The 25,085-nt window shown below is 34.7% G+C and overlaps 2 protein-coding genes across 2 annotated transcripts in view; both read left to right on the forward strand.

Moving 5' to 3' along the window:
- Positions 1–6,276, forward strand: part of LOC142338325 (uncharacterized) — a 33,350-nt gene extending 27,074 nt beyond the window's left edge. Inside the window, exon 3 of the mRNA XM_075388019.1 lies at positions 5,852–6,276. Within this exon, the coding sequence (XP_075244134.1) occupies positions 5,852–6,155 (304 nt within the window). The 3' untranslated portion in view covers positions 6,156–6,276. The remainder of the gene's footprint in view (positions 1–5,851) is intronic.
- A 4,885-nt stretch (positions 6,277–11,161) lies between these two features.
- LOC142338326 (thialysine N-epsilon-acetyltransferase-like) overlaps positions 11,162–25,085 on the forward strand; it is a 41,006-nt gene continuing 27,082 nt past the window's right edge. Inside the window, exons 1-2 of the mRNA XM_075388020.1 lie at positions 11,162–11,178; positions 11,424–11,575. The gene's annotated coding sequence lies outside the window, so the exon portion shown is untranslated. The remainder of the gene's footprint in view (positions 11,179–11,423; positions 11,576–25,085) is intronic.

Genomic DNA, 25,085 nt, shown 5'->3' on the forward strand with positions numbered 1-25,085 from the left:
AGTTATTTTAGACGTAACTGATGATTAAAATTTTTTTAAAAAAGTTTGAAAAAAAGAACTTCTCCCTTAAAGCATCAGTACTGTTTTTTCCTTGAAATAAAAGTTTTGTGAGAGTGGAGTAAATTATAATGTCAAGGATAACCGTGTAGGTGATTGCACGTGATATATTTAGATTTTGCTTAGATCGTCAATTAATGAAATGTCGCGATCTTTTTTTACATGCAATTTGGATCCTCGTTTGTCACTTTTGAGTTACTTTGCGTGATGTGCGAGTGAGTTCATAAACATGCCCTGAGCAAGTGACTGATTGATCAAAAAATTTGACAAATGTCGGGTGATATTTTAAAACTGCGTGGAGATGATGTTCAAAATGTTACTGGTTTCTAAAAATATTTTGTTGGAGAAGCATTTGTTTCAATGAACGTTCACTGAACATCCACTGAACTTTCACTGAACATTTCGAAAACTCAAGTTCTGCAAATTCATGGAAAAAATGATCTCACTATAGAATTAGACGGTGAATTGTTGTTTAAGCAGCCGCGCGTTACCTATCTTGGAATAAAGATTGATGAGAGGTTCAATTTTACAAGCCATATTCAGGATATTGTAAAAAAAAGTTTCTAAGCAGATTTTCATTGTGTCGCGTTTGCGACACCTTGTCAGTCGTGACGTTGTAATACGGTATTACATTGTTTACATCAAACCTGTCATACAATATGGTGTATTGATATACGGTTGCACTTCGCGCAACCGTTTACTTCCAATTTACTTGCAACAAAAGAAACTACTCAGACTAATTTTCTTAAAGCTCAAGGTATCATTCCAGTTTACTTTTCAAAGATTCAGGAATTCAAAACATTTATGATATTTATACGTTTGAATTGTTAAAATTCTCCCTTTTTTCGATCAAGCAATTGCAACCGACTTGCTACCTAAACAATATCTTCAAAAGGCAGCTGAAAATTTCCATGGCTACCCGAGCTACAACGTGTGGCTTGTATGAAGTTCCCGCAGCAAAATGTCTGAGCATTCTCTAAGATATCGCGGAGCCAAATTACTCAATACGCTAGTCAAACATGATGTCTTCATAGAATACCTTGATGTTTCAACAGCCGCGTGCAAAAATCAGTCCTTTAAAACTTTAGCTAAATTTCAGACTTCACTAAGGTTAAGTGATATCTGTTTCAATATAGAAGTAGGTTAAGAAAAATAGGTAAAAAAGTCAAACGCGATCAAAGCTCTGCACTTTTAACTCGAGTCTTCATAATAAAAGGTGATTCAACTTTAGGAGGGCCCCCTCTGATCCATCTCTAATTCTTCTAAACTCTTCACGTAATTTTAGTATTATGAATCAGAGAAATTAATTCTTTCTTTCTTTCAGAATAGTCTTCCACTCTTGTGAAAAAAAAACTTACTTCTTTGAACATTTTTTGTCCACATTTGCAAAGAATTCGAATGTTTGCTTCATCCGAACTGGTGCAGAGACGAATGCAAAAAGTGGGTTGGATTGGCTAACACAAGTATAATATAGTAAACAATGTCAAAATCAATCGGTTGTCGTCGCTTGAGTATCCGTGATGTGCGGTCTGTTGGCGCTCCACTTAACTCTGGGAAGGGCGTGACCACCGATACAACTTAATTACGCTATTTTTAGGACTTTCTTAAACGACCAATGAGAGCTCGGAGATGCATTTATCTGAAATATTTATTATAGCTGCGAAGCTGTAAGCTGAGTGGGGCTGTGTTGCTGTGCTCTTGGTTTTTTTATGACTTGGTGGAGCGTCTTTTGTTATCGATAATTAATAGCTGCCGTCAAACTCAACGGCTATTTTTTAGGCACTCTCCTTTTTACAATTCTAAATAGTTCGCCTTGCTATTCGTTCGAGGGCAATTCGTCTGACGTTAATTGGTGTATGTTTAATAGCCGCCGTTATGAACTCAAACCGCTGTTATTTATGCACTAATTAATAGCCGCGAAGCGATAGCGGCTATTATTGGGGACATCGTGGTTTTTTACAATTCAAAGAATTTGAATTGTATTGGGGCGCTGTCTTTTTTTACGATCTGTTCACACATTTTCATGTTTTTTGAAGTCAAATTGGAGTAGTGATTTTGGTCACGCCGAAACAGGAAATGGAGCGAAGCGAGTGGTTTTGCGGCGTGAATTTTTTTCGCTCTAATTTTAAACTGAGTGAGAAAACGGTATTTGAACAAAAATTCGCTTTCTCGCTAGTGGTTTTTTGTTCACATGCGGCAATTTCACTTTGATTTTTACTGTTTTTCCGATTTTTTGGATTGATTTTTTTTCTAAATGGTTTTGCCAATCCATTCATAGTCGTTTTAGGTCTAGTTTTCTGTTTAGTGAATGAAAATTCTGTGAATTGTACGTCAGGACTTGTCCTGCTTTGTTTTTTTTTTCAAAAAAATGTTTCGCTTTACCTCATTTTGCCGCCTTTTCAACATTTTGCGTGAAGTGTTTTATACTTCTCTAGGCTAGTTTCTATCTTCTCTTATTCTGCTAAAATTGATTATGAACATCAGTTGCTCAGCAAAGCAATTCAAAATGAACAGAGTCAGTTTAAAAATTGAAGTCAGAATTAGAAACGGGATAAACCCATAAAGCCCAATTTTAGATGCACGCTATTTGAAGGTCGTTCCTATAAGTATTAGTTACCTCTCTCTAAAGCTAATTGGTATTGCTAGTAGCCCCTGTAGCCTCTCTTTAAGAAACAGAAGTATGTTCAACTACGAAAAATTTGCTTTCTCTCTAGTGGTTTTTTGTTTACATGCGGCAATGTCACTTTGATTTTTACTGTTTTTTTTTCGATTTTTGGATCGGATTTTTTCTAAATGGTTTTTCCAATCCTTGTCATAGTTTCTTCTGGGCCTAGTTTTTGGATTGAACCAAATTTCTTTTTCTCGCTAATGATTTTCGGTCTATATGCAGCATTTTTACTTTAATTTTCACATTTCAAATTTTTAACCTTATTTTTTTAATAGCCGCACAGCGATAGCTGGGGCTATTATTGGCCTTCTCTTGGTTTTTTTATTTCGTCGTCATAATTTTTGTTACGACCATATGACGTCACAGCCACTTTTTGTTCATTCGTTCATGCAATTTCAACTGAATCGCATGTGTGACGTCATTTTTCGCTCTTAGTGGAGCGAGTTTTTTTGTTCATTTGCGTGATTAAATTTTTGGTCACACTTGACTTACCTCACTCTCAAAAATGACTTCCTCACTTTGAAATTGACTTTTATTTACTTTAATTCAAAGAGATAAGGTCAAATGGGTGTGTGCCACTCTAAATGAAGTTTATTTGAGATCAGCTAATAGAGGCAGCAATAACACAGATTTTTAATCAAAATATAACAGATCAGCCTGCAATGAAAAGACGAATTTTTTTGGTCTGTCTTTTTTACTGTTTTTTTAGACTGCCGATCTACGAATCTATTGCGGCTATTTTCTGGCAATCTGCCAGCTATGTTTTGGAAATAGTTTCCCAATTCATTGTGATCCGTTCTAGGTCTAGTTTTCGTGTAGTCAATGAAATTTTGTTGAATTGTACTTCAGGACTTGGCCTGTTGTATTTTTTAATTCGCTTTACCTTTTGATCACGTTTTTTGTTTTACATAAGTCACGTTTTTCACGTTTGACTTCTGACTTATTTACTAACTATTTCAACAGAATTGAGTATCGTTTTATAATCCAACTGAAACTGTACGCGAGATTGGAAGACTTTTTGACAATAAAAAAAAAACAGAAAAAAATCGGTCTATTCATTTCATCTTTTTTTTCAATCTCGATGTGCATCAAGCGCGTCAACGGGGGTTATTGTCCGGCAATTGGACGGATGTGTTTTTGCAGTTTATTTGAAACAGGAGGTAAAATACGTGAAAACAAAGTGTTTCGGTCAAATTTCTGAAGAGCTGAGAGACAGAGTAGTTTTCTGTGCAGGCAGTTTTTTTGAGAGAGAGAGAGAGGAAGCGAGAAAAGTAGGAGTGAAAAATTCGTTAAGCGAGCAATTTTTTGATCACGTGCGGCATTTTCAAGTTAGTTTTTTTAGTTTAAACTCCACTCTTTTCTGTCAAAGATGTTTGCATCATTTGCCCAAACTAGCAATAGTGCGTCTGAAAGCTGTTTTGACTCTCTGAATCAAAAAATGATGTTTTAGGTTCATCAATTTTGAGCTATGTTTACCATCTTGCCATGTTTTACGCCTTTTTTAGCAGTTTTTTATATTCTTAAAATTTGGTAGCTTTTTGGGAGTTCTGTGGTTTAATTTAACTGGTTTAGTGGTTTTAGTTGGCTGTCGATCCAATTGTTATTGACTTGTTGATTTGATCCAATTGTTATCGAGTTGTTTTTCTAAAGGTAATTGAGTAAGTTTAAGCAAATGTTGGCCGAGTGTTGTGTTTTTTTAAAATTCTGCCTATAGCTTTTTTCAATCTGATATTTGGAGCTGTTTTCATAGGTTTTGCACCTTAAATCTGCTATTGAAGGTCAGAGAGCAGAAGGCACTTTTCACTGAAATAAATAATAAAAATTCCTAAATTTTTTCGAGATCGTTTTTCGTTCTTTGCATTTTTTTAATAAGTTTTTTCCAGGTGTTTGTTGGGTAAGTTCCTGAACAAAAGCAGTAATAAAATTTATTTGCCAAATAGTTGATGGGAAATGGCATTTTAGCATTTGTGGATAATTTTGTTCAAATTTTTTGTCAAAAACATTTCTACATTGTCCTTCATTTCTTTCTTTTCCTTTGTTTTCTCAACATGAACGATTTTGTCGCTTTTTCTGTCAGTCGGCAGTCGTTTTTTGAATGAGAAGTCACTATGTCGGAAGGTTTTTGAAGGTAGTTGTTTTCGAGCCGCAATTTTTTTTTTGTTGTCAGTTTGACTCCCTTAAAATTTTTGTTGTCAGTTACTTTTCCGTAGTTAATTTGCCTGTTATTGTTTTATATTAATTAGCGTAATCAGTTATGAGGCTCATTATGTTGGTCAATGTAGTCAATTTTGTACTCTGAATCGTTTTTGACGTCTCCCGGCTATGATTTTCGTCTGAGGCTTTTCGTTTTACATTTGTTCTTAGCAAAGCTGAAAAAGTCAAATTTTTTGAATGACTTCTTCCTCTCACTAACGGCATTTGCTTGCGTAACGTCATTTCTCACTCTATTTGGCCAATGTTTGTAGCTCATTTGCGTGATTAGATTTTGATCATACGTGACTTACCTCACTCAATAAAATGACTTTAGCCTTTTAAAACTTGAATTTAATTTGAATTAGTTTAAGGTCAAGAGAACCCGTAGGTGTTATAAATGTCCCTAATGAAAAGCCTTCTGCGCAATGAATCTTAACGAGCTTTAGTAATTTATATATAAATGTTTTTTACATAGCTTTTTTAGAGGCGTCGATTACTTTTTCTCCTATCTGTATATGTTTCTATCTCTATTATGCGGCACGCAAGTCTATTCTTTCGCAGCCATTTTGTGGATGAAGTAATTGATCTGCTAACCTGAACTCTGCTACTCCTGTTGAATCTGCTTAGCAGAAAAGCGAGGTTAGTTTTAGTTTTATCCTATTGAAAGTAGGTGAGTCAAAAGTAGGCATTTTGTAAGTAGCATTTTGCCGAGCCTCTAAATTACCTTAAAATCTGAAATTCTGCCTGCACCTGTCGAAAGGTTCAGAAATGTTGGATTATGTATCTCTACTTTGCTGAAATTGTTCAGATATTGTTGATTTTTATACTTCAGACACAATCTTGTCTTTTCGCAGTTGATGTGGAAGGTGCTGTGGCATGTTGCAGTGTAATTTTGATGGTGTTATTCACGCTCTCTGAAGTTTGTTTGTTTAGAAGTGACGTCAGCTCATCAGCGGTTCTCGATGCCAGACTGAAGGCATCACAGGTTACGAAGAATCTGTGTCACGAGAACAAATGCACAGTCAAGTTAGCCAACCATGGGGTGCCGTCATCAGTAGTGGAACTCTCATTCTCAGAATCACCGGCTAACGGAGAGATCTCAACAAGCCAGTCGTGGTCCGATTTATACAGAAGAGCGTTTTGCAAAATTCAGGCAGAATTCAGTTGTACGTTTGAGGTAAAGAGCACGAGCTATAGCAACAAAGGAAAGAAGGAGTTCTATTCTGGACTGAGATAATTGAAAACCGTCATAAAGAAACAAAGTATTTTTGACATGATAGCTTTCGGAATCTATCAAATTTGTACATAAATTGTATGTGTTGTATAAAATTCTAGATTAATTAACAATTTTTGGCTGAGTATTTCTCAGAGCAAGGCGTAATGAGATGTTCTTTGTTTGTATTAACTAATACAGAAACTCCTTCTAGATTAATTCCTAGAGTATCAATTTCTAAATGCGTTTCCTTCAAAATCAACATTCAGCTTTTGAGGCCGACCGGTTTTCGAATCAGTTATTTACTCAGAAAATGTCACTATATGCATTTTCTAGAATAGTACTGCTGAGCTTTTTATTTGAGGAACGTATAGAGAAACGGGATAAACTGGTAAAGTCGGAGGGCGTTAAGTTGGCATTCAGTTTTGTAACTTATTAACTTGGTCAAACGCATAATACACGTTTGGGCTAGGCTTAGTCGGGCTACATCTTATAGATTCTTTTGATTTCACTTCTCGAGAGACTTTTCCTCGAATGACTTTAAATTTTTCCGTGATTTGAATTGCGCGAATTCAAAAATTAGGTCTGTTGTAAATTGAAAAACGATGGTTAAAGATGAACATAGATATCCTGTGCACGTAATGGTTGATGCCAACGAGCATCCAAGAGCTCGCATATTTGACTCCGTCCCTAAGAAGTTTTTTGCACCATAAAAGTTGCGCCAGCCTCTGTCCGCTTCTAAATAGTTCGCCTCGCTATTCGTTCGAGGGCAATTCGTCTGTCGTTAATTGGTGTATGTTAAATAGCCGCTGTTATGAACTCAAACCGCTATTATTTATGCACTAATTTTATTATCTTTTGTTTTTAAATCTGCGAAGTGATTGTGAAACTCGATGTAAAACTCAATGTCGCAAGTGACAAGTGTTCAGGTCAATCTGTTGAACAAAAATCCAAAGAAGAGAAAACCAGATTGTGATTTTTGCTGATACGTTATTCTGGGAGAGCGTGAGAAGCGAAAATATAAGATGTTCATTATTGAGAATAATTTTTGTTCACGCGGGGGTAGTTTTAGTTTTAACTCAACTTTTTTGTAGCTGAAGTGGTTGACAATTTTTTTTAAAAAAAAGTATACTAGGAAGCGTATTTCATCGTTTTTAAAGCGATTGTTAGACTTTGAATTGCATTTTTTTCCGGCGTAGTGTCGTAATGCTGATAATCTACACGCATTTGTAATTAATAGCCGCCCTCATCTTCTCAGCCGGCTATTATAGCGCTCCTATTTTTTACAATTCAAAGAATTTGAATTGTATTGGGGCGCTGTCTTTTTTTTTTAAGATCTGTTCACACATTTTCATGATTTTTGAAGTCAAATTGGAGTAGTGATTTTGGTCACGCCGAAACAGGAAATGGAGCGAAAATGCGAGTGGTTTTGCGGCGTGAAATTTTTTCGCTCTAATTTTAAAGTAGAGTGAGAAAACGGTGTTTGAACAAAAATTCGGTTTCTCGGTAGTGGTTTTTTGTTCACATGCGGCAATTTCACTCTGATTTTTACTGTTTTTTCGAGTTTTTGGATCGGGTTTTTTCAAGTCACTCATAGTCCATTCTAGGTCTAGTTTTTCTGTTTAGTCAATGAAAATTCTTTGAATTGTACGTCAGGACTTGTCCTGCTATGTTTTTTTACTTCGTCGAATAAAAAAATGTTTCGCTTTACCTCATTTTGCCGCCTTTTCAACACTTTGCGTGAAATCTTTTTGACTTTTCTAGGCTAGTTTCTCTCTTCTCTCATTCTGCTAAAAGTGATTTTGAACATCAGTTGCTCAGCAAAGCAATTCAAAATGAACAGAGTCAGTATAAAAAATTGAAGTCAGAAATAGAAACGGGATAAACCAATTAAACCCAATTTTAGATGCCCGCTATTTGAACGTCGTTCCTATAAGTAATAGTTACCTCTCTCTAATGCTTATTGTTATTGATAGTAGCCCCTGTAGCCTCTCTCTAAGAAACAGAAGTATGTTCAACTACGAAATGCCATCAAAATAAATCGGACTTTAAAAAATGTTTTTGTACAAAAATCTTTTTTTTTTTCAATATCTTCTGTTATTTCAATCCCAATCATGCTTAATGGAATCAACGGCGGCTATTTTCCGGCAATCTGCCGGGTATGTTTATTAATAGCCGCCGTCAGCTTCTCAACGGCTATTATTTAGGCGCTCTCCTGTTTTTTAATTCGCTTCAACTTTTGATAACGTTTTTCGTTTTACATAAGTCACGATTTTAATTAGGTAATGCGGTGAATACGGTCAAAGTTTAAAGAGCAAAATCAAAAGAAACGATAAACATTTAAGGCCCGGGCATTAAGTCATAATGCATTAGGTTATCAAAGTTCAATGATGCGATTGCTAGATGGAATTATTTTTATTATGCATAATAGTCTTCAGTTTATAAGCTGAATTAAGTGTAATTTTAGATCTAACCGTTTGTGCAGAATTTACACCAAATAAGAATACTGACACTTTTAAAAAACTGTCAATTTCTATCTCTTAATTTTTTCTCTTTTTTGTATCAATCATAATGTGCGTCAAGCGGGCCAACGGCGGCTATTTTCCGACAAATTGCCGGCTATGTTTTATTATGCATTATTAAGTGTGCATCTTTTGCGTAGGCTGTACTTGATGAAACAAGTTATGTTGGGTACATTTCATGGAATTTCTCAACTTCTAAAGTGCGTTTTAATAACGATGTTAAAAAACTTTTCTTCGTTTCAATATCTATTCTTCACAAAACCTTGAAGTTGAAAGCTATCCTTTCAAGTTTACAAGTGTCAGGCTAGCTAAATAATTTCTTATTTGAAGGTGGTCGTGGTAATACAATCCTATTCCATAAGAAATCAAGTGATTTTTGGGCGAGAAATTCTAATGCTAGTCAAGAACAGAGTTGGACAACAATGATTCACAAACTTCTGTAAGTGAGGCTAGCCAAGAACAGAGTTGGAGAACAATGATTCAAAAACTTCTGTAAGTGAGTCGTTTTTAGGTGAGGTGAATACGTGCGGAATCTGACCTTGACTTTAACTGTTTTCTGTTAAATTTTTGGTGTTTTAGATAGTTTCCCAATTTCAATCCTCGTCTTTTCTAAATGTACTTAATTCGCTAAAGAAGAATTCTGAAATGTTCGTCACTGCTTGTCTTCATTTTTGGTTACGTTGTGAGAAAAAAGTGTTTACCTAATTTTGCAACGCAATCTCAACTTAGCGAAGTCATTAGTGCTTATTGTTTTATTGATTGTGGATTATTCTCATCAAAAAGGAGTAAGCCCAACTGCAGATTATAGTCAAAGTAGCAAAGTAAATTAGATAATTAGGTAAAACTATCATTTATGTGCATTTTCTTTTATTTCGGTTCGCAGTTTGATCAAGGAATCAATCACGGCTATTTGTCTTCAATCTGGTCGGTACAATATCTTGTTTTACTATTGCTCTTTTTAAAATTGTTGTGAGTCACTGCTGCTTCGAGCAAATTTTTGCTTCTAGTTCGTATCCGATCAGAATTCGTTCAAAAATATGTGCATACAGCTAATTCGTGGAAGGCTGAAAAAGAAGAAACAAAGTAAATAAGATAAATCGATAAAACTTAGGTAGAAAAGCTTAATGCAAAAAATGCGAATTAGTCGTACTACTTTCTTCCTATTTTTTATTTTCTTCCTAATTAGAGATTAACTTCAACGGGTTTGTCTAATCTACTGAAGCAGCTGTCTAAAATAGAACATCTATTCACACTCAAAAAATAGGCTGCCGAATTTAACTTTCTTTTTCGATCCTTAGCTGTTTCAATCTTGAAGTAGATCAGTTGGGTCAGCGATCGTTACTGTCCTCAGTAATCTACCGGTTCTGCTTTATTTCCTCGAATCTGAAACAAAGTTATTTGCTCTGAAAGGAAATTTGTTCTAATTGTTATGCTCCTGCTAGTCTTTTTGGCAGAACAATTTTTCAATTTGCGTTTGGCGACACTGGATAGTTTGTTAATTTGAAAACCCTATATAAACTTCTAACAATTGAGGGTATAAATGGGTTACTACGCAGATCCTTCAGCGCCATAATATTTTCTAATTATCAATTTAACCTAAACTGCAAGGAGACATCAATTTGGGATATGAAGGGAAATTTTGTTAGTGCTGGACCAGGCTGTTTTGGTTCTGTCTCCCTCCCATACCTCATCATATGTTGACTGCAATCAAAGCCAGCCCACGCTAATTTTATCTCAGCGCTCCATCCGACGTTCGCGGTATTTTGTCAACTGCTTTCAAACGATGTTTGAAGTAACGTTTTTGACTTATTTGTGGGTTTTGTTGACTCCGTTTGAAGTCACTGCGAACTTCTGGCGTTTGTCGAGAACAGCGGAGTGATTCAAGATATTGAGCAAAAAGTTCGTACATAGTCACGTAAACTTGCTTATAGTCAGTCCTATAAAGTTGCAACGCTATCGAACGTTTCAAAGGTCAATGTTCAAACTTAAAACATCAGCATTTATAAACCGATAATGCCCGGTCAATAAGTCATTGATATTAGTGTGTTTGCTAGCTTATATTCGTATTGGGCTTATTAGCTTTCAGTTTTGAAGCTCAAGTAAATATAGTTTTAGAATCTAACTGAAGCTGCACGCCAAATTAGAACACTTTTTGTGCATCAAGCATGTGGCTATTTTCCGGCAATCTGCCGGCTATGTTTTGCATGTCGAGAGTTTATGGGACTTACTATAAAACACGCAACCTGCACGTTTTAAGAAGGCGAAAGTCAATTGAAGTCAAGTTCTGGCTGTATATCTGGCACTAGAGACTTGCGGCATTTTAAACCAAACCGTGCATGCTGGTGACTTTTTCAGTTCAGCATGAGTTAAATTGCTCTTTTGTTCAGAATTTTAAGAGAGCAAACTTAACTGACCGCAGATGACGGCTAAAAGCAAAATTAAAATTGCGCCAAAAAGTGGTTTTATTTTTTCTATTGAAATCATTGCTGGTCTACAGCAAATAAAAACTCCAACACCCCTCATTGGTAGAGCAAGATAGAATGAGATTAGATTCTACTAGAGAGTACTATATACATATACGGGCTTCTTTTAGCTGCCAGCGTAGCTGATTCGTCTCATTCTTCACTAAGCTAGTCGAAATTTGTGTTTGAAATATACTCACTTCAAATTCGTTGGGTGTACAAAATAGATTTTCAACAAATAAACCAAATCACACTTGTTAGCTACACAAATACTTGATCGGCCAAACTAGTTTGGAGTTCTTTATTAGCATTCATATTGCAGTAAATAGGTTTTGATTCTAATTGTATTGAAGACGCAATCAGAACGATGAATATTTATCGATAATACTATCTAAGGCATTGACTTTTACCTGGTCATTTTTTGTGCCTGTCGGAAACTGCCACCGAACAGTTCTCTCAGGTAAGTCTGATGTTTTGATAATCGCGTCTCCTTCGTCAGGGGGTCTAAGTTTAAGTAAACAATTTTTTGGAAATTCAGAGGGAAATAAGTTTTCACACACACGCATAGTATTCTAACCTGGGCTCTGTCCCCCCATGAACAAGTTATTTGTTTTCGTGAGCTTTTATGGACAAATTGATGCTTGTTTTAACAATTGTAATAGTTTGTATAGCCTTACCTAGATAGGGGCTATACACTGTAGTGTATAGCCTATCCTATTTGAGGGTGTAAAGCATCAATTCTATTTGACCATACTTCACCAGGAGAGGAGGTAGTTGAAAACTCCCCCCATCTCAACAATCCAACTGCGAGCTATTATTTGACAGAAATTGAATTTAGGCAGACAAATTACAACTTATGGACTGTTGTGAGCACATTGGCGCTATGCCTACTTCAGCTCAATAACAGCGCATGAATAGCTTACCTAGTAGCATGTGTCCAAGACAGAACTCATATTGACAACTTATCTGAAGTGTATTCTAAACGTGAAATGGTGACACCAGAAGGGAGCAATGTGTAAAAAAATTCATAAATAAATTTGCGTTTCAAATAAAAATAGGTAGAATGAGAAGCTGAATAGAAAACAAAACTTCTATGGAATATAATAGCAAAAATGATGGTGTTGTTGTTACAGTATTTTAGAAGCAAATGGAGAAATTTATTTTACGCCTTCCTTTTTAAAGCAATATTCAGCATCATTTTTGTGCATTTTAGAAAGGTTAGACCGGTCACGTTCGAAAGTTATTTAAACGTAACATAAATTTTCAAAAAAAAAATTTCCAATTATCCAACATTGCAGCCCAACCCCTTCCTTCTCTATGTCACTAATTTTTCCTAATTTGGCACTTTTTTTGTCAAAATGGGATATTTTGAATGGATGCCGCCATTTTGAATGGAAGCTGTTTCGCTGATTTAACAGTACGGTTTCCTGTTGTTCTTTTGCATCGAATGTTGTCAGCTCCAACTCAAATGCCATCACAGCGTCTCTGAATCCTTGTGTGGGCGTTGCAACCTGTACAGAGTTTTAAATAAAAGCAAACAGATCATTAATAGTTCGTTCTTTGTCGTCTATTGGCTAGCTGATTTTATCATTTCTTATGTATCTAAGTGTGTTTAACTTTGTGCAAAGGCATAAAAATTGAAAAGTTCAATTTTTGAAATTTTGAGAGTATACTTTTTTTCCGTTTTTTTTTTCTAATTTTTGTTAAGTAGATCTTCATTATTTATTGAGCAGAGCTCGCTGTGGTTCTGAACAAGTAAAATGTTGCTTTCATGTCTGTTTTGTGAGATACAATTGTTGTTAAGGCGAACTTGAGCTAAACAAAGTACTGCGACTTTTGTATTTTTTCAATTTTTAAAAATTTAAGCGCCAATCAAACTTTTTAGATTTTTTAGTCTTTACCTGTGCTGATTATAACAGCAGTTGTTGTCTTCTTAAGAGCTTAACCGAGAACACTTTGATGCAAGTTTAATTTCAAGTTTGTTCATTTCAATTTTTTCAACAGTTTCATGCTGTTCGCTTTAAAATCTGATTAAGTTTAGCTGTTAATAATTGACATCAAGTTACTGAATGGTGTACTGAGGTTTTAAAGATTAATATACAAAACGGTTGAAACCGTTAATTTCATCAGACCGATAAGGAAACGTAGGTGACAAACACATTGATGACATAAGGGATTGCTTTTTGTCTTCATTTTTTTTCAGTTTTTGTTCCATCCCTCAATTTTATTTGGGTTTTGGATCTTTATGCTAGCCTGGCTTTTTCATGTTATCTTTGGTCGGTAGATAAATTTGGCAGATAATTTTTTAAATTCTTTAAAAAATTTTGAGGCTGAAAGTTTACAATTCTTTTGACTGTTCTGTTCGTTTCAGACTTCATTTGCACTCATGTGGTTGAATAAAAAATTAAAAGCTTTAAAAGAAACAAAGATATCGAAAAAACTGGTAATGGAAGTTACTCGATTAACAAGCTTATTCAGCTAAGATATAGCATTCATTCTTCAAAAAATTCAAAATACTTAATTTTTTCCGATAGTGCAGAAGCGATTTCGTAAAAAGAAATAGATTATTTAAAATGACCTAGCAAAGTTTGTTTTTTCACTTAAATATAATTTTACCTCCGTCTGAAATGAAGTTAATTGTTCAGATTGTTCACACATCCCACTTTTCTGATTTCAGTTGTTCGTCATTTTTTTATTCTCATCTAAAATTATCTAGACTCTTTTTAGAGCCGATAACTCAATTCAATGGAATCGCACTACGTTTCCAGGTCTCTGAGAATAACTGTAACTGTGGAGTTGCAACGGCTTTCCAAGTTGAAGTAAAATAATAAAATACACCTCTAATATAGCCTTGATTCGCGAAATTAATCTTTTAAAATAAAAAATACATTCAATCGGTATGCATTTGCCATTAAATAATGAACAGATATCACAAGTTGCAGTCAGCTTTTAAAAAATGGCTAAAAATTGGCATTTAACCATTTTGATATCCCCAAGAAGCGCCACCTAACAAAAAAATCGTTGCCACCGCAACCAGTATATTAGGAAAATGTTGAAAACAACAATGCCCAAAGTAAACGAGATTGCTTGCACGATCATGAATGAACAACTGAAATACGTTCGGCTAAAAGTCTAAAAGTTGTCAAAGATCGAAGCTGCAGGGGTATTGTATGTCGACCATCCTTAGAAGATTAGTAATAGCAATTACGTTTCCTTTTCCTTTTCGAGTCTTGTTTTTGCTCTCAAGAATCAAATTACGAGATCGATGAGATGATAAAAAGGGAACTAAGGGACCTTTTAGAACATGTCTTTACAAAGCAGCGAAACATTCTGTTTGATATAGATACGTCTTATAGATACGTCTTATTTACCCGACAACAGCTAAAAGGAGAACCAGTTGGAAAATTATTTTTGGTCTCTCAGGGAATTTTCACATAAATGCGATCTTGGCAGGAATGAAGAATCAATAATACGAGTTGTGTTCATAGCGAATTTGCTTGACGGAAAAATCAACAGAGAGCTGTTAAAACAAACAAACAAATATCAGAAAGGCTTAAAGTTGACCATGAATTATGGGACGGGAAATTTAAACCAAATAAAACTACTGGAAACTTTACGTAAACGACAACCTTCAAAAAAAAATTAGAATACTTCCTAAAACAACTATGGTTCACCTCAACCAGTTAGTAAACAAAAGCCGACGAAATGTTTGTCCTGCCCAAGATAAAATTTTTTAAAACTCTCGCAATAAAAACCACGTTTCGAAATTATGCAAAAACCAAAATGAAGGAAATTGGAAACCAAAACCCAGTGCACACTAATTAGGGAGCGTGCCATCAGAGGTATCTACCTTTGGAAATATTGTTGAAGATTAGCCCAATCGTATAAGTTCCTAGATGCAGACTCATGATAAATACGATGCCAACTGCTATTCGGATTATGAAGAGACAGACGATAAGTACACAGCGCCTATCTCGGACAATCAGAGTTTAAGGATATTTGGACCCGTGAAATTCGTGAACATTCTAATGAAAGCTTTAGTGGGCTTCGAGTAGCGTTTGCACTAATCTTCATAAGACTTTAGCAAATAACAGTGCAATTGACAAAAATCAAAACTGTTGAATACAAGTCCTAATTATGACTGATTCAAAAACATTCTGAAGTGAAATAGTCAGGACAATTGGAGTAATCGACACAAATGTAAAATGTAGCAATTGTACCACAGAAAGTTTAAAAACAACAGTTGTAGAGGACGGTCATCGCCCCATCACTGGAACAGATAGTTTTTTTTATTGGGTCTAGCTTTAAATTAATCAAAATAAGTAAAGAACTTCAATCAAAATCAGTGTCCAAAATCAGTGTCTCGTAGGCTTCAAAAGAAATATAATAGTTTGATTTATTCGACTTTGAGATTATCCAACGATACTTTTCTACAATCAAGATATGCATATCCAGTAAACAATAAGACTGTTGGAACTGTTCTTGCTGAAAGTAGATCGATACAAAACGCTTTGTTATTATTTGTACAGATCTAACAACGAAAGTGAAATGAAAATACCTTTAATTTAATAAACTGTCATCAAAAGTCATTTCTTTGTTAATTTCATCAGACCGATAAGGAAACATAGGTGACAAACACATTGATGACATAAGGGATTGCTTTTTGTCTGCATTGTTTTTCAGTTTTTGTTCCATCCCTCAATTTTTTTTGGGTTTTGGATCTTTATGCTAGCCTGGCTCTTTTTTGTTATCTTTGGTCGCTAGATAAATTTGGCCGATAATTTTTTAAATTCTTTAAAAAAAATTGAGGCTGAAATTTACAATTCTTTTGAGTGTTCTGTTCTTTTCAGACTTCATTTACACTCATGTGGTTGAATAAAAAATTAAAAGCTTAAAAAGAAACAAAGATATTGAAAAAACTGCTAATGGAAGTTACTCGATTAACAAGCATATTCAGCTAAGATATAGCATTCATTCTTCAAAAAAGTCTAAATACTTAATTTTTTTCGATAGTGCAAAAGCGATTTCGTAAAAATATAGATTAATTGAAATGACCTTGCAAAGTTTGTTTTTTCACTTAAAAATAATTTTACCTCCGTCTGAAGTGAAGTTAATTGTTCAGATTGTTCACACATACCACTTTTCTGACTTCAGTTATCCGTCATTTTTTTTATTCTCATCTTCAATTATCTAGACTTTTTTTTGAGCCGATAACTCAAATCAATCGAATCGCACTGCGTTTCCAGGTCGCTGAGAATAACTGTAATTGTGGAGTTGCAACGGCTTTCCAAGTTGAAGTAAAATAATAAAATAAACTTCTAATATAGCCTTGATTCGCGAAATTAATCTTTTAAAATAAAAAATACATTCAATCGGTATGCATTTGCCATTAAATAATGAACAGATATCACAAGTTGCAGTCAGCCTTTAAAAAATGGCCGATAATTGGCATTTAACCATTTTGATATCCCCAAGAAGCGCCACCTAACAAAAAAATCGTTGCCACCGCAACCAGTATATTAGGAAAATGTTGAAAACAGAATAGCCCAAAGTAAACGAGATTGCTTGCAGGATCATGAATGAACAACTGAAATACGTTCGGCTAAAAGTCTAAAAGTTGTCAAACGATCGAAGCTGCAGGGGTATTGTATGTCGACCATCCTTAGAAGATATTTAATAGCAAATACGTTTCCTTTTCCTTTTTGAGTCTTGTTTTTGCTCTCAGGAATCAAATTACGAGATCGATGAGATGATAAAAAGGGAACTAAGGGACCTTTTAGAACATGTTTTTACAAAGCCGCGAAACATTTTGTTTGATATAGATACGTCTTATAGATACGTCTTCTTTACCCGACAACTGCTAAAAGGAGAGCCAATTGGAAAATTAATTTTGGTCTCTTAGGGAATTTTCACTTAAATGGGATCTTGACAGGAATGAAGAATCAATAACACGAGATGTGTTCATAGCGAACTTGCTTGACGGAAAAATCAACAGAGAGCTGTTAAAGCAAACAAACAAATATCAGAAAGCCTTAAAGTTGACCATGATTTATGGGACGGGAAATTAAAACCAAATAAAACTACTGGAACCTTTACGTAAACGACAACCTTCAAAAAAAATTAGAAAACTTCCTAAAACAACTATGGTTCACCTCAACCAGTTAGTAAACAAAAGCCGACGAAATGTTTGTCCTGCCCAGGATAAAAATTTTTAAAACTCTCGCAATAAAAACCACGTTTCGAAATTATGCAGAAAACAAAATGGAGGAAATTGGAAACAAAAACCCAGTGCACACTAATTAGGGGGCGTGCCATCAGAGTTATCTACTTTTGGAAATATTGTTGAAGATTAGCCCAATCGTATACGTTCCAAGATGCAGACTCATGATAAATTCGATGCCAATTGCTATTCGGATTATGAAGAGACAGACGGTAAGTACATAGCGCGTAACTCGGACAATCAGAGTTTAAGGAAATTTGAACCCGTGAAGTTCGTGAACATTTTAACGAAAGCTTTAGTGGGCTCGGGTAGCGTTCGCACTAATCTTCATAAGACTTTAGCAAATAACACTGCGATTGGCAAAAATCAAAACTGTTGGATATAAGTCCTAATTATGACTGATTCGAAAACATTCTGAAGTGAAATATTCAGGACAATGGGAGTAATCAACACAAATGTAAAATGTAGCAATTGTACCGCAGAAAATTCAAAAACAACAGTTGTAGAGGACGGTAATCGCCCCATCACTGGAAGAGATAGTTTTTCTTTCTAGCTTTAAATTAATCGAAATAAGTAAAGAACTTCAATCAAAATCAGTGTCCAAAATCAGTGTCTCGTAGGCTTCAAAAGAAATATAATAGTTTGATTTATTCAACTTTGAGATTATCAAACGATACTTTTCTACAATCAAGATATGCACATCCAGTAAACAATAAGACTGTTGGAACTGTTCTTGATGAAAGTATATTGATAAAAACGCTTTGTTACTATTTGTACAGATCTAACAGCGAAAGTGAAATGTAAAGATCTTTAATTTAATAAACTGTCATCAAAAGTCATTTCTTTGTTAATTTCATCAGACCGATGAGAAAACGTAGGTGACAAACACATTGATGACATAAGGGATTGCTTTTTGTCTGCATTTTTTTCAGTTTTTGTTCCATCCCTCAATTTTATTTGGGTTTTGGATCTTTATGCTAGCCTGGCTCTTTTTTATGTTATCTTTGGTCGCTAGATAAATTTGGCAGATAATTTTTTAACTTCTTAAAAAAATTTGAGGCTGAAAGTTTACAATTCTTTTGACTGTTCTGTTCGTTTCAGACTTTATTTACACATGTGGTTGAATAAAAAATTAAAAGCTTAAAATGAAACAAAGATATCGAAAAAACTGCTAATGGAAGTTACTCGATTAACAAGCATGTTCAGCTAAGATATAGCATTCATTCTTCAAAAAATTCTAAATTCTTAATTTTTTTCGATAGTGCAAAAGCGATTTGTAAAATTATAGATTATTTAAAATGACCTTGCAAAGTTTGTTTTTTCACTTAAATATAATTTTACCTCCGTCTGAAATGAAGTTAATTGTTCAGATTGTTCACACATCCCACTTTTCTGATTTCAGTTATTCGTCATTTTTTTATTCTCATCTTAAATTATCTAGACTCTTTTTAGAGCCGATAACTCAATTCAATGGAATCGCACTACGTTTCCAGGTCGCTGAGAATAACTGTAATTGTGGAGTTGCAACGGCTTTCCAAGTTGAAGTAAAATAATAAAATAAACTTCTAATATAGCCTTGATTCGCGAATTTAATCTGTTAAAAAACAAAATACATTCATTCGGTATGCATTTGCCATTAAATAATGAGCAGATATCACAAGTTGCAGTCAGCCTTTAAAAAATGGCCGATAATTGGCATTTAACCATTTTGATATCCCCAAGAAGCGCCACCTAACAAAAAAATCGTTGCCACCGCAACCAGTATATTAGGAAAATGTTGAAAACAGAATAGCCCAAAGTAAACGAGATTGCTTGCAGGATCATGAATGAACAACTGAAATACGTTCGGCTAAAAGTCTAAAAGTTGTCAAACGATCGAAGCTGCAGGGGTATTGTATGTCGACCATCCTTAGAAGATATTTAATAGCAAATACGTTTCCTTTTCCTTTTTGAGTCTTGTTTTTGCTCTCAGGAATCAAATTACGAGATCGATGAGATGATAAAAAGGGAACTAAGGGACCTTTTAGAACATGTTTTTACAAAGCCGCGAAACATTTTGTTTGATATAGATACGTCTTATAGATACGTCTTCTTTACCCGACAACTGCTGAAAGGAGAGCCAATTGGAAAATTAATTTTGGTCTCTTAGGGAATTTTCACTTAAATGCGATCTTGACAGGAAAGAAGAATCAATAATACGAGATGTGTTCATAGCGAATTTGCTTGACGGAAAAATCAACAGAGAGCTGTTAAAACAAACAAACAAATATCAGAAAGCCTTAAAGTTGACCATGATTTATGGGACGGGAAATTAAAACCAAATAAAACTACTGGAACCCTTACGTAAACAACAACCTTCAAAAAAAATTAGAATACTTCCTAAAACAATTATGGATCACCTCAACCAGTTAGTAAACAAAAGCCGACGAAATGTTTGTCCTGCCCAGCATAAAAATTTTTAAAACTCTCGCAATAAAAACCACGTTTCGAAATTATGCAGAAAACAAAATGGAGGAAATTGGAAACCAAAACCCAGTGCACACTAATTAGGGGGCGTGCCATCAGAGTTATCTACTTTTGGAAATATTGTTGAAGATTAGCCCAATCGTATAAGTTCCAAGATGCAGACTCATGATAAATTTGATGCCAATTGCTATTCGGATTATGAAGAGACAGACGGTAAGTACATAGCGCGTAACTCGGACAATCAGAGTTTAAGGAAATTTGAACCCGTGAAGTTCGTGAACATTTTAACGAAAGCTTTAGTGGGCTCGGGTAGCGTTCGCACTAATCTTCATAAGACTTTAGCAAATAACACTGCGATTGGCAAAAATCAAAACTGTTGGATAAAAGTCCTAATTATGACTGATTCGAAAACATTCTGAAGTGAAATATTCAGGACAATGGGAGTAATCAACACAAAAGTTAAATGTAGCAATTGTACCGCAGAAATTTCAAAAACAACGGTTGTAGAGGACGGTCATCGCCCCATCACTGGAAGAGATAGTTTTTCTTTATTGGGTCTAGCTTTAAATTAATCAAATAAGTAAAAAACTTCAATCAAAATCAGTGTCCAATGAAAACGTGGATAGCTCAAAACTTTCCTGCATTTCACATAATACACATGCGGTCATTTCACATAATGATATTTATAGAATTCGTAAAGTAAAACCAACATTTCATAAAAACTACAATCCAACTCATCAACTTTCAAAATTGACGTAGGGTGCCGATTTATCTGCAGCACTCAGTAAACACAAATATCCCTAAATTATTTTACAAAAAAATATAATAAAATCAGACAGATGCTCAGATAAAAGCTTTATATCCCCTGTTGTTTTAACTAGATATTTAAAATTAATTTTCAATCTAAAATACTAAAGATACCAATATTTAAAAATATCAAATGCCGAATATTGAAAACACAAGAGAGTTCCCCTATAGAATTTTTCAACATTCGCAATTCTTACACTTTCAGCGCCCAACCACTTTAACAATTAAGATCGTTCTTGGGATCAGCACGTTGCCCTTTTCTGAATAAACACTATAAATTTGAATGGAATGATACACTTGAAGCTCATTTCCAACACATCAGGTCGCAAAAGCAACAAAAAACACGCATTACAATCTACAATTGGAAACCCTGATTAAATGCGCTGCTTCCCGCTCAAGTTTGGGATTCGCCTTCGAACAACCTTGGCCTACTGGTTGACAATTTGTAGCATTCGCTTCACGTTTCCTTTAAAAATACGAAGAAAGATTTAGTGTCAACGAATTGGATTTTAAATATTCGTTTAGTTTCTATAAAATTTTAAATTTGATCGTTTTTTGCAAAATTCGTCATCGTTATTATTGATCATCAGGCATAATTATCTATAGTGAAAGATCTCGCTGAGAAAAATATACAAATTCGACAGCTAACTCGTTTGAATGATCGATTATTTCCATTTGATTTTATTATTAAGCAAATCCAGCGCGCTGAAACGGGCTCTGTTGATAAATTTGTTGCCAACCATTTCAACGGGTCAAAATAAGTTCCAAATATGACGAGGATTTTGCCGCTGCAACTAATAAGCGCACTGTTAATGCAATTGTAGCAATTTATGCAACTCTGCAACCAACAAATGCCAATCATGCGGTAAATAGAGCACATTCCATTCGCGCCATGAAAGCTAATAAAGTTAGCATTTCCAAACAAATTTGAGCTTTTTTCCTTACTACTACAGTTGTTTCGAAATAACTAATTCTTCTTTACTAATCAGTTGCTTCAAAGTAATCTACAAATTCTATCAACATTAACACAGTTCAGTCACCCAATACTCCACCCAATAATGCCATCGGCCAAGCAAGTGTCATCGTCGCCACCAATTAAACTGTCGCGTAATGAAGTGTTTGCAAACATTTTTACCCAACTTTCCACCAATTCATTTCTGGCTGCTTTGACATCCAAGGATGCAGTCCCTAACGAATTTTGGGATTGTATTTTGCAAAACTACGAATAACGCTGCAAAAACGTCAATCCAATTCTACACTCAATTTGCGCGATCTCCGTGTACGTTCGGGATGTGTGTATGTCAACGAAATAGTGGCCGTCCCGAAGTTCATAGTAGAAGCGTTTCTGGCGTCCTTGCATCTGACCCGCCCCAATAATTGCGGTGTGAGCTCTCTGGGTTAATATGCATTTTGCAGTACATTTATTGTGAAATTCTGAAACAGGCGGTCACTTGTAAACCCCGTACATATATATGTAAGATCTTCACACCAATTGCACGGTTCAAACAAAATGAAAATTTCTAAGAACCGAATTAGGATTTTCATGTTGAGTTTAGTGGTTCAATTACTAAGGAAAAGAATCAAGATGTATATTTTATAGCATGCTCTGACAGATTCTTCAAGTATCCAACTATCGAGGTGTCCGAGAAGGTAAACAGGCCAAACGTAGTTTGATAATTTTACCTCCGCCTGAGAGGATGTTAATTGTTCAGATTTTTCTCACCTCACACTTTTTTGTTTTTATCTATTCACCTTATTCTCATAGTAATTTTGAAATTCAATTCTTATCTAACTTTATTGCTTCGATGACTCAAATCAGTTGAATTGCACAACGTTTCTACATCTCTACAAATGAATCGTAGCTTTTCTAGACATCCAGAATCGTAGCGGATGTCTGTTATAAAATCTAGTCTAGTCTGGGTTCGCTGAGCGATTCCCGTAATATACAAACTACGTATCACACTTTTTTAACCACTTAAACTATTTAAAATGAAAAAAGTATCAAAATATATAATTTATTTTTATCGGATTCATTTTCATTATGGAAATCTTTCTGCGGACAAAGGACTAGCTGATTTGATTGATTCCGAAAGTCAGAATCGATCGTATCCGGCTGCAACAGTTACGGGTAACCTGTAGGTTAAACTTTTTAATAGAAAAGAGAGTAAAATCTGCTACCTCAAAAATATATTTGTTGAGTACATTTTTAATTGAAACGGCGGAAGAGGTTGATATCCAATTGTTTTAGTTATAAAAGAATAAAATGAACTCAATTTTTTGCATTTACTTTTTTCTTTTGGTGTTCTGTTGACATAATTGCGGTGTGAGCTCTCTGGGTTAATATGCATTTTGCAGTACATTTATTGTGAAATTCTGAAACAGGCGGTCACTTGTAAACCCCGTACATATATATGTAAGATCTTCACACCAATTGCACGGTTCAAACAAAATGAAAATTGCTAAGAACCGAATTAGGATTTTCATGTTGAGTTTAGTGGTTCAATTACTAAGGAAAAGAATCAAGATGTATATTTTATAGCATGCTCTGACAGATTCTTCAAGTATCCAACTATCGAGGTGTCCGAGAAGGTAAACAGGCCAAACGTAGTTTGATAATTTTACCTCCGCCTGAGAGGATGTTAATTGTTCAGATTTTTCTCACCTCACAATTTTTGTTTTTAGCTATTAACCTTATTCTCATAGTAATTTTGAAATTCAATTCTTATCTAACTTTATTGCTTCGATTACTCAAATCAGTTGAATTGCACTACGTTTCTACATCTCTACAAATGAATCGTAGCTTTTCTAGACATCCAGAATCGTAGCGGATGTCTGTTATAAAATCTAGTCTAGTCTGGGTTCGCTGAGCGATTCCCGTAATATACAAACTACGTATCACACTTTTTTAACCACTTAAACTGTTTAAAATGAAAAAAGTATCAAAATATATAATTTATTTTTATCAGATTCATTTTTATTATGGAAATCTTTCTGCGGACAAAGGACTAGCTGATTTGATTGATTCCGAAAGTCAGAATCGATTGTATCCGGCTGCAACAGTTACGGGTAACCTGTAGGTTAAACTTTTTAATAGAAAAGAGAGTAAAATCTGCTACCTCAAAAATATATTTGTTGAGTACATTTTTAATTGAAACGGCGGAAGAGGTTGATATCCAATTGTTTTAGTTATAAAAGAATAAAATGAACTCAATTTTTTGCATTTACTTTTTTCTTTTGGTGTTCTGTTGACAAGTCTCACCAGTGACAGTCTTTATCAATTTCGAATGAGGCATTAGTAAGCATTTTCAAATGCCTCAGTAGATAGCTATGGCTTTTTCAAACTCGACACTGTTTGTTTTTTTAAACTTAAAATGAACGTTTTGGTTATTGCCGTTATTGAATATCTGTTTGATGTCTCGCTGCCTATGATTAATATTGAGAGGTTCTAATGGCCCCCAAGTGAAGCAAAAAACAATTTTTAGGCGTTATCCAAATCGTAACTGAATTTTGTTATAATAACCTTGGTACTGATCGTTTGAAAATACTGGCAATAAGATTTGAATTTTTGCGTTTTTTTTCTGATTTTTGTTTTTTTTTGCACCTATTATCACCTTTAAAACATCTCAATGGCCTCATAGCAAAACATTAGCAATTTTCAAATGGTTTTAGTTTACATTTGTGGCTCTTTCTCACTTTGATGTTTTGCTTTAAGAAAAAGTTGGATATTTTGCATTTTATTTTAGTTTACTTTTTTTGCCTTTTCCAGTTGCCTTATTCATGACAAACTTGGTCAGATGAAACTCTCTGATAATTGAATTATTTTAGCCAGCCAGTTTAGAGCTAAGACTTTAATTAAAATTGATATTGCCTTGGCATTTCTATATTTTGGAGACTGTTTTTTATAAGTTTTTTTAATCGGTTTGAACTTTTTTCCTAAACCGTTGTATTATTTGGAAATTAACAAAGATTGTTTGGTGGGCTCTTTGGTTATACATAAAGATCATTCAGCTTGTGCCTTTTGAGCAAGTTTAACAAAGATTTCATTTTTCACTGGCAGTCTCTAACTTTTTTATTAACATAGATTAGAGTTCAAAGATACGAATCCCTGCGTTCTGGGTATTGTCGTTGCTTGCGGAAACCAAGCAAAAAACAGTTCTCCATTGGTCGTTATGAACGCGATTGTATTAACTTTTTCTAATCTAAATTTTGGTTTATTGTTCCGACCCCACTTTTGGGGGGAGGAACTAAATACTCAAATGGGTTTTTTTTGTTCAGTCAATTTTGGCCGATCGATATATTCATCGCAGAGAAATGTGAGTGGTATCATTGAAAAGCTGGCCCAGCGTAGAATTCAAAAGTAAAAAGATTTTTTTGTTTTTCGTTTTTTTCGAGGAGTTATCGAGGATTGAAGTTTTGTGTGAACACGGGTTATTTGTTCACTTTTATTGTGATTTTTCTTCAATTTAAGATATTTCCT

This window comes from Convolutriloba macropyga, chromosome 4 (genome assembly GCF_964194025.1).
Source record: "Convolutriloba macropyga chromosome 4, txConMacr16.3, whole genome shotgun sequence".
NCBI lineage: Eukaryota > Metazoa > Xenacoelomorpha > Acoela > Convolutidae > Convolutriloba > Convolutriloba macropyga.